General features: G+C 42.8%; 1 protein-coding gene across 1 annotated transcript in view; it reads left to right on the top strand.

The window, feature by feature from the left end:
- cacna1fb (calcium channel, voltage-dependent, L type, alpha 1F subunit) overlaps positions 1-11,168 on the top strand; it is a 163,240-nt gene that overhangs the window by 97,726 nt on the left and 54,346 nt on the right. The window contains exons 20-24 of the mRNA XM_045696517.1: positions 1,418-1,526; positions 2,491-2,620; positions 7,990-8,049; positions 8,889-8,995; positions 11,166-11,168. The exon at positions 11,166-11,168 is cut by the window's right edge and continues 85 nt beyond it. Coding sequence (XP_045552473.1) covers positions 1,418-1,526; positions 2,491-2,620; positions 7,990-8,049; positions 8,889-8,995; positions 11,166-11,168 — 409 coding nt within the window. The remainder of the gene's footprint in view (positions 1-1,417; positions 1,527-2,490; positions 2,621-7,989; positions 8,050-8,888; positions 8,996-11,165) is intronic.

The raw sequence follows: 11,168 nt of genomic DNA on the forward strand, positions 1-11,168 counted from the left end.
CCAAAAAAAAGCGTAAAATGTGGTTCATTCACGTCTCAATCAAAAGTTAAAGAATTAGGACTAAATCAAATTAAATCAAACTTTAAATATAGTTTGATTTGATTTTGTCCGATTCTTTAACTTTTGATTGAGACGTGAATGAACCACATTTTACGTTGATACATCTTTGCAAATCGAATGTATTTTCCAAGTAGATTCCATTACATTTTAGTCATTTAGCAGATGCTCTTATCCAGAGCGACTTACAGTAGTGAATGCATACATTTCAATTCATTTCATATGTAATTTTTTTTTTCGTACTGGCCCCAGTCCAACCCACTCCTCAGAACCCCCAGCCAGTCCAACACTCTCTTCAGAACCCCCAGCCAGTCCAACACTCTCCTCAGAACCCCCAGTCAGTCCAACACTCTCCTCAGAAACCCCAGCCAGTCCAACCCACTCCTCAGAACCCCCAGCCAGTCCAACACTCTCCTCAGAACCCCCAGCCAGTCCAACACTCTCCTCAGAACCCCCAGCCAGTCCAACACTCTCCTCAGAACCCCCAGCCAGTCCAACACTCTCCTCAGAACCCCCAGCCAGTCCAACCCACTCCTCAGAACCCCCAGCCAGTCCAACACTCTCCTCAGAACCCCCAGACAGTCCAACACTCTTCTCAGAACCCCCAGCCAGTCCAACCTTCTCCTCAGAACCCCCAGACAGTCCAACACTCTCCTCAGAACCCCCAGCCAGTCCAACACTCTCCTCAGAAACCCCAGCCAGTCCAACCCACTCCTCAGAACCCCCAGCCAGTCCAATCCTCTCCTCAGAACCCCCAGCCAGTCCAACACTCTCCTCAGAAACCCCAGCCAGTCCAAACCACTCCTCAGAACCCCCAGCCAGTCCTACACTCTCCTCAGAACCCCCAGCCAGTCCAACACTCTCCTCAGAACCCCCAGCCAGTCCAACACTCTCCTCAGAACCCCCAGCCAGTCCAACACTCTCCTCAGAACCCCCAGCCAGTCCAACACTCTCCTCAGAACCCCCCGCAAGTCCAATCCTCTCCTCAGAAGCCCCAGCTTTTTAACTCTGCATTGTTAGGAAAGGGCTAGTAAGTAAGCATTTCATGGTAAACTCTGCACCTGTTGTATTTGGCACGTTGAGTAAAGTAACAAATAGCAAGGCCTTAGTGATTATTTGACCAGTTGAATCAGTTGAATCAGGTGAATCAGTTGAATCAGGTGTCCAGGTGAATCAGTTGAATCAGGTGATCATGTGAATCAGTTGTATCAGATGAATCAGGTGAGCTTGGACTGGAAGCACTGGAACACGTAAAATATGTGGAACTGGCTGGAGGTTCTGGTGGAGAGGTTTAGGAAACACTGGATTATATCAGGTGGCTGTTTGTCAGACAGACTATGTGTTTCTCTCTCTCTCTCAGAGGCGGCAGTAGGCATCCAGTTGAACGTAGCAGACATCCTTCCTCCCAAGGAGAAGGTTACACCAATCCCAGAGGGAAGCGCCTTCTTCTGTCTCAGCAAGACCAACCCGTGAGTCTCTTACAAACGCGCTAAACTAGTCGACTATATGTTCTAATGAAACGCACTAGGGCTAGTGGACTATTGCTATTATACTAGAGGACTACTACTATTATACTAGTGGACTACTACTATTATACTAGTGGACTACTACTATTATACTAGTGGACTACTACTATTATACTATAGTAATACTACTATTATACTAGAGGATAACTACTATTATACTAGTACTACTACTATTATATATTTATACTAGTGACTACTACTATTATACTAGTGGACTAATACTATTATACTATAGTATTACTACTATTATACTAGAGGATAACTACTATTATACTAGTGGACTACTACTATTATACTAGTGGACTACTACTATTATACTAGTGGACTACTACTATTATACTATAGTAATACTACTATTATACTAGTGGACTACTACTATTATACTAGTGGACTACTACTATTATACTATAGTAATACTACTATTATACTAGAGGATAACTACTATTATACTAGTGGACTACTACTATTATTATATATCATACCTTATACTAGTGGACTACTACTATTATACTATAGTAATACTACTATTATACTAGTGGACTACTACTATTATACTATGTGTACTACTACTATTATACTAGTGGACTACTACTATTATACTATAGTAATACTACTATTATGGACTACTAAAATAAATGTGCATCTGACGAATAGTGAGCAGAGACATTGTTTTCCTTTTCTGAAGCTTATTTAAAAATGAAAAAAATAATATTTAGGTAATTAGGTTTGATCCCAGCTCTTCTGTGGAAGTTGAGACTGTGCTAGCCCACTGAACTAAAGCCTAGGCATTAGCTTTGAGAGTTAACACACGTCTTCAGTTCTTAGGTAAGGTTTCTTATCTGGTCTTCAAATTATTACTTTTTTTGTTTGTTTGTTTCTTCTTGTTCTTCTTGTTCTTCTTCTTCAGGATCCGTCGGGGTTGCCACTTCCTGATCCACCACCACATCTTCTGCAATCTCATCCTGGTCTTCATCATCCTCAGCAGCTGCTCTTTGGCCGCAGAGGATCCCATCAGAGCACACTCCTTTAGGAACAATGTAAGTTACACACTCCGTTTAGGAACAATGTAAGTTACACACTCCTTTAGGAACAATGTAAGTTACACACTCCTTTAAGAACAATGTAAGTTACACAGTCCTTTAGGAACAATGTAAGTTACACACTCCTTTAAGAACAATGTAAGTTACACACTCCTTTAAGAACAATGTAAGTCACACACTCCTTTAAGAACAATGTAAGTTACACACTCCTTTAGGAACAATGTAAGTGTAATGCTTTCGTTTGGAGAAGTATCGGAGTCAGGCGCAGGACACAGGGATGAGTGCAAACAAAACGTGTTTACTCAGAAACCAGAATCAAAAATCTCCCACAGCAAAATAACAGGGTTGGGAGAAGCTCCTCCAACAACCACAAAACAGGAAACAGTCACGGACAAACAGGAAACCAGAGGGTTAAATAAGGAACATAATCAGGGAATATGAAACAGGTGTGTATAATTAAGACAAAACCAAACGAACAGGGAAACATAGATCGGTGGTGACTAGTAAGCCGGTGACGTCGATCGCCGAACGGCGCCCGAACAAGGAGAGGGGGCCGACTTCGGCGGAAGTCGTGGACAGTAAGTTACACACTCCTTTAGGAACAATGACTCTTTTCTCCATAAATAATATGAATATGCTTGAGCTGATGTTCATTAAGAAATCATGGTGGCAAACGCACTGGGTAAACCGTTTAAAGACTGCAAGCGCACTAGAGCGAATTATAATAGCTTTTCTTGTAACTGGTGGTTTTTAAGTGCATTCTAACGTCGACTTTGTTTATGGAAAGCGCATCAATTGAGTTGAAGGTTTTACGCGTGCTCAGTTGTTGGGTCTCGAACGCTGCGCGAGTAGAACATTTGAAATGGAAGTTATTGGAACTCCCTCGCGTGCTTCTGTTATTGTAAGGGCTGTCGTGAGAGAGAGAGAGACCAAGGTGCAGCGGAGTTAGTGTTCATCTTGACATTTAATTCAAACAAATGAGAACACTATACAAAAAAAAAATGGAAAACCGACAGCCAAACAGTACTGACAGGAAACACACTGAACAGAAACAATTACCCATAAAACCCAAAGGAAAAACATGCTCCTTATGTGTGACTCCCAATCAGCAACAACGAGCTTCAGCTGTGCCTGATTGGGAGCCACACACGGCCCAAAACAAAGAAATACAAAAACATAGAAAAAGGAACATAGAACGCCCACCCAATGTAACACCCTGGCCTAACCCAAATAAAGAACAAAAACCCCTCTCTATGGCCAGGGCGTTACAGATATGGTGAAAAATTCACAATGAAACCAGCATTAAATGTGGAGAATTATATATTTGCATCTGTTGGGCCATCAAGCAACCTATTCATTTATATGCCATTGTAGGCAACTGTAGGCTACCATTTGATACAATAAATATGTTGAAATGACTATCACTGGAGTAATTGCAAATCGAATTTGTCCAAACGGATTTAATAAATAGCCTATAATTTCAGTGTATTGTTGTAGTAGCCTTGTGTTATTATGTAACTTTTAATGTTGAGTTAATTACATTGGAAGCAATTGTGGTCATGATCACAGCTCTATCCAATTCCCAATCAGCTGTTTAGAATGCATTAGAGTGAAGGTAACAGTCAGTCAGATTATGCTACAGGTGATCAGCTGTTAGAGTGAAGGTAACAGTCAGTCAGATTATGCTACAGGTGATCAGCTGTTAGAATGCATTAGAGTGAAGGTAACAGTCAGTCAGATTATACCTGTAGCAGGTGATCAGCTGTTAGAATGCATTAGATTGAAGGTAACAGTCAGTCAGATTAGGTTACAGGTAAAAGCATATTCATTTCACATCCATAACCTATGATTCCTATTTGATTCAGTGATTGAAATGAAGACCCCCATCCTCAGCCTCTTTCCAGCAGACTAATTGGGAAACACATTCACTTCCTACCTCGGAATCGCCTCGCTATGATTGAATAAATTAGTCTGGCTTTTTTGAAGTAAGCAAGCTGCTAAATGGTTACGTTTATATCCATCTGACATCTTGTCTAGGCGACTGTAGGCTATCTGGAATAAGATATAGACCTATCAGGGGATATAAACAACCTGCATCTAGCTAAGCAAGCCATGGCAAAGTTGAATTACAATCATAAAACCCAGATTGTATTCAGAAGCTAGGCCTATTGAAATGACAAAGTCAATCACGCACATAGGCATTGCTATTTGCATTATCCATTTATTACGGTTTACAGTCCTAACATCTGGCACAGAATAAGAAATCTCCTCGTTTCTTTGAAGTTGGTCTCTGAGTGTTTCTTACGCAGGGATCTCAAGATGCTCTGTTCAACTTTCATCACTCAAATTATCTATAGTTATGTACATGGCCCCCCTCCCCCCCCAAAAAAAGGGGATTTATTTACAATCATAGCAGTCAAGCGAGTTATATTCGACAATCATCGTTGGAAAATGATCTGCCGAGTTTAATAAGGGCGAATTATATTTTATCTTGCGACATATTCAAATTCCTTTTACTACGTCAAGTTAGCTCGCAATAATTATTATTTTAATGGAAAACAGAATTGTGCTTCTTACGTCGTTACAAGTTATGTCAACTTTTTTTTTTTTTACTTCCTTATAACGTTATACATGTATATGTTTTTAAAAAAATATATAATTTCTGGGATGGTAAAATACTTAGTGTAAACTGAAACATCTAAACCAGATCTGAAGTAAACAAGATAATGGAGCTATATATATATATATATATATATATATATATGTACAGTATCTCACAAAAGTGAGTACACCCCTCACATTTTTGTAAATATGAGTATATCTTTTCATGTGACAACACTGAAGAAATGACACTTTGCTACAATGTAAAGTAGTGAGTGTACAGCTTGTATAACAGTGTAAATTTGCTGTCCCCCTCAAAATAACTCAACACACAGCCATTCATGTCTAAACCGCTGGCAACAAAAGTGAGTACACCCCTAAGTGAATATGTCCAAAATCCAGAAAATCACATTGTATGATTTTTAAGTAATTCATTTGCATTTTATTGCATGACATAAATATTTGATACATCAGAAAAGCAGAACTTAATATTTGGTACAGAAACATTTGTTTGCAATTACAGAGATCATACGTTTCCTGTAGTTCTTGACCAGGTTTGCACACACTGCAGCAGGGATTTTGGCCCACTCCTCCATACAGACCTTCAGGTTTCGGGGCTGTCGCTGGGCAATACGGACTTTCAGCTCCCTCCAAAGATTTTCTATTGGGTTCAGGTCTGGAGACTGGCTAGGCCACTCCAGGACCTTGAGATGCTTCTTACGGAGCCACTCCTTAGTTGCCCTGGCTGTGTGTTTCGGGTTGTTGTCATGCTAGAAGACCCAGCCACGACCCATCTTCAATGCTCTTACTGAGGAAAGGAGGTTGTTGGCCAAGATCTCGCGATACATGGCCCCATCCATCCTCCCCTCAATACGGTGCAGTCGTCCTGTCCCCTTTGCAGAAAAGCATCCCCAAAGAATGATGTTTCCACCTCCATGCTTCACGGTTGGGATGGTGTTCTTGGGGTTGTACTCATCCTTCTTCTTCCAAACACAGCGAGTGGAGTTTAGACCAAAAAGCTCTATTTTTGTCTCATCAGACCACATGACCTTATCCCATTCCTCCTCTGGATCCTCCAGTTGGTCATTTGCAAACTTCAGACGGGCCTGGATATGCGCTGGCTTGAGCAGGGGGACCTTGTGTGCACTGCAGGATTTTAATCCATGACGGCGTAGTGTGTTACTAATGGTTTTCTTTGAGACTGTGGTCCCAGCTCTCTTCAGGTCATTGACCAGGTCCTGCCGTGTAGTTCTGGGCTGATCCCTCACCTTCCTCATGATCATTGATGCCCCACGAGGTGAGATCTTGCATGGAGCCCCAGACCGAGGGTGATTGACCGTCATCTTGAACTTCTTCCATTTTCTAATAATCACCAAGCTACTTGCCTATTGTCCTGTAGCCCATCCCAGCCTTGTGCAGGTCTACAATTTTATCCCTGATGTCCTTATACAGCTCTCTGGTCTTGGCCATTGTGGAGAGGTTGGAGTCTGTTTGATTGAGTGTGTGGACAGGTGTCTTTTATACAGGTAACGAGTTCAAACAGGTGCAGTTAATACAGGTAATGAGTGGAGAACAGGAGGGCTTCTTAAAGAAAAACTAGCAGGTCTGTGAGAGCCTGAATTCTTACTGGTTGGTAGGTGATCAAATACTTATGTCATGCAATAAAATGCAAATGAATTACTTAAAAATCATACAATGTGATTGTCTGGATTTTTTTTTAGATTCCGTCTCTCACAGTTGAAGTGTACCTATGATAAAAATTACAGACCTCTACATGCTTTGTAAGTAGGAAAACCTGCAAAATCGGCAGTGTATCAAATACTTGTTCTCCCCAATGTATATAAATATATACATATATAGATATATAAATATATACATATACACATATATACATATATAAATATATACATATAATAACATCATATTGAGAACAAACAACCACCAAAATAAAAACTAGAGTGTCAAGGAGAATAAAACATTTAAAAAATATCGTGTCATGGGGTCCCCATTGAGTTTGTTACAATATTTCAGTCACTCAGATAGCACAAAGGCATAACTCTGTCAAAGTGCAGGAAATTAGCTTTAAAACAGCTAAATGTTGTCTCTGGGTCCAATCCTGTTCTGATCTACTGGAACACATAGCCCTGACTATGCACAGAAACACTGGGTTCAGACCTGACCTCACAGACCCAGTCACCAGGCTCCCTGAGCAACACACACACACACACACACACACACACACACACACACACACACACACACACACACACACACACACACACACACACACACACACACACACACACACACACACACACACACACACAGAGAGAGAGAGAAGCAGCTGTCCTGATTGCACATTTGGTTCAGTCATCATGCTAGACGTGCCAATTACAGCCAGCTGAGGAAGGACCGTCTTGTAACGTGCAATCAGAGAATCAGTGGGCGCGTTCCAGACTGTCTTGTAACGTGCAATCAGAGAATCAGTGGGCGCGTTCCAGACTGTCTTGTAACGTACAATCAGAGAATCAGTGGGTGTGTTCCAGACTGTCTTGTAACGTACAATCAGCAAACCCCCACAGGGAGGCAGAGAAGGTAGTGGGGTGCGTTCAAGGGAGGAAGTGGGCGCTTTTCCAGGAATGCATAAAGTGAAAGACTCTTTGCCCAAAACATATGATCAGATTGTTCAATCGTATTAATTTGATTCCTGGAATTTCCTAAATATATATCTGATACCCTGTCTTCGTCCCCTCTCTACCCTACAGGTTCTGGGCTATGCAGACTATGCCTTCACCTCTATATTCACAGTGGAGATTATACTGAAGGTAATGACGAATAAAAGCAGACTGTTTGTCACTATGAAGTGTTATAGATTTGTTATGAAATATGAGGCACAGTAGGAGCACTATGAAACAGTGGAGGCATCCCAAACGGCACCCTATTCCCTCCATCGTGCACTTTATAGGGAATAGGGTGCCATAGGGCTCTGGTCTAAAGTAGTGCACTATATAGGGAATAGGGTGCCATAGGGCTCTGGTCTACAGTAGTGCACTATATAGGGAATAGGATTCCATAGGGCTCTGGTCAAAAGTAGTGCACTTTATAGGGAATAGGGTGCCGTTTGGGACACATACAGACTGTGATTTGTAATGCAAGATTAAATTGATACCATATCACTACTAAGTTCTCATTTTATTATGTTCCCTGTCCTAACACCTCCTGTTCTCTTTTTTCCTCCTCCTCCTCCTACACTCCCCAACTCCTCCTCCCCACCTCATCTTCCTCCTCTTCCCCACCTCCTCATCTTCCTCTCCATCCACCTCCCCCTCATCCTCCTCCTCCGCCTCCCTCTCCTACTCCTCCTCCCCACCTCCTCTTCCTCCTCCTCCCCACCTCATCCTCCTCCTCCACCTCCCTCTCCTACTCCTCCTCCCCCACCTCCTCCCCCCACCTCCTCTTCCTCCTCCTCCCCACCTCCTCCTCATCCTCCTCCTTCGCCTCCCTCTCCTACTCCTCCTTCCCCACCTCCTCCTACTCCTCCTCCCCACCTCCTCCTCCTCCTCCTCCTCCTCCTCCTCCACCTCCCTCTCCTACTCCTCCTCCCCCATCTCCTCCTCCGCCTCCCTCTCCTACTCCTCCTCCCCACCTCCTCCTCTTCCTCTAGATGACGGTTCATGGAGCTTTCCTCCACCAAGGTTCATTCTGTAGGAACTGGTTCAATCTGTTGGATCTCCTGGTGGTCTCTGTGTCTCTGATCTCCTTCTTCCTACAGTGAGTCTCAATCAAACTTCTGTACAACGTTAGGCATCATAGCCTTAGCCTAGCATGTCCACTGTATAAGCGCTGAGTACCATTACCACACCGGTATTTTCTGGTCATAGCTACGGTGCATTCAGAAAGTATTCAGACCCCTTCACCTTTCCCACATTTTGTTACGTTACAGCCTTATTCTAAAATTAATTAAATTGTTCTTTTTTTCTGTCATCAATCTACACACAATACCCCATAATGGCAAAGCAAAAGCAAATTTATTCAAATAAAAAAAACTGAAATACTCAGTACTTCGTTGAAGCACCTTTGGCAGCGATTACAGCCTCGAGTCTTCTTGGGTATGACGCTACAAGCTTGGCACACCTGTATTTGGGGAGTTTCTCCCGTTCTTCTCTGCAGATGTTTCTACAACTTGATTGGATTCCACCTGTGATATATTCAATGAATTGGACATGATTTGGAAAGGCACACACCTGTCTATATAGTTGACACTACATGTTAAAAACCAAGCCATGAGGTCGAGGGATTGTCCGTAGAGCTCCGCGATAGGATTGTATCGAGGTACAGATCTGGGAAAGGGTACCAAAAACATTTCTGCAGCATTGAAGGTCCCCAAGAACACAGTTTTCTCCATCATTTTTAAATGGAAGAAGTTTGGAACCAACAAGACTCTTCCTAGAGCTGGCCGCCCGGCCAAACTGAGCAATCGGGGAGAAGGGCCTTGGTCATGGAGGTGACCAAGAACCTGATGGTCACTCTGACAGAGCTCCAGAGTTCCTCTGTGGAGATGGGAGAACCTTCCAGAAGGACAACCATCTCTGCAGCACTCCACCAATCAGGCCTTTATGGTAAAGTGGCCAGACAGAAGCCAGTCCTCAGTAAAAGGCACATGACAGTCCACTTGGAGTCTGCCAAAAGACACCTAAAGGACTCTCAGACCATGAGAAACAAGATTTTCTGGTCTGATAAAACCAACCTAGCGTCACATCTGGAGGAAACCTGGCACCATCCCTACGGTGAAGCATGGTGGTTGCCGCATCATGCTGTGGGGATGTTTTTCAGCGGCAGGGACTGGGAGACTAGTCAGGATCGAGGGAAAGATGAACAGAGCAAAGTACAGAGAGATCCTTGATGAAAACCTGCTCCAGAGCGCTCAGGACCTCAGACTGGGGCAAAGGTTCATCTTCCAACAGGACAACGACCTTAAGCACATAGCCAAAACAACACAGCAGTGCAGCAACGCTCCACATCTAACCTGAAAGAGCTTGAGAGGATCTGCAGAGAAGAATGTACAGGTGTACCAAGCTTGTAGCGTCATACCCAAGAAGACCCAAGGCTGTAATCGCTGCCAAAGGTGTTTCAACAAAGTATTGAGTAAAGGGTCTGAATACTTATGTAAATGTGATATTTCAGTTATTTTTGAAATATACATTTGCAAAAATACCACTGTCTATGTATTTGAGAGTTTTTATATCTCTCCAGCCTCATTCCTCAGTTTTTTACTGAAACAGGGGCAGGGAAAGTCTTTTTTTATTGTTTCAACTGCTGATTGCCCCGTAAAAGCTGTAGAACACACCAGCTATCTGAGTGAAGAACCACATCAGTATCCTACCTGTTCTGAAATCAGTACTCCTACCTGTTCTACAATCAGTATCCTACCTGTTCTGAAATCAGTACTCCTACCTGTTCTGAAATCAGTACTCCTACCTGTTCTACAATCAGTACTCCTACCTGTTCTACAATCAGTACTCCCACCTGTTCTACAATCAGTATCCTACCTGTTCTACAATCAGTACTCCTACCTGTTCTGAAATCAGTACTCCTACCTGTTCTACAATCAGTATCCTACCTGTTCTACAATCAGTACTCCTACCTGTTCTGAAATCAGTATCCTACCTGTTCTACAATCAGTATCCTACCTGTTCTACAATCAGTACTTCTACCTGTTCTACAATCAGTATCCTACCTGTTCTACAATCATTATCCTACCTGTTCTACAATCAGTACTCCTACCTGTTCTACAATCAGTATCCTACCTGTTCTACAGTAGGATAACCTTATGTGACTCTCTCTCTCCCTGTATTCTCTCTCTCTCTCTCTCTCTCTCTCTCTCTCTCTACCTGTACTCTCTCTCTCTTTCTCTCTCCCTGTTTCTCTCTTTCTCTCCCAGTTC

Source organism: Salmo salar, chromosome ssa15, assembly GCF_905237065.1.
Source record: "Salmo salar chromosome ssa15, Ssal_v3.1, whole genome shotgun sequence".
Classification (NCBI taxonomy): Eukaryota; Metazoa; Chordata; class Actinopteri; order Salmoniformes; family Salmonidae; genus Salmo; species Salmo salar.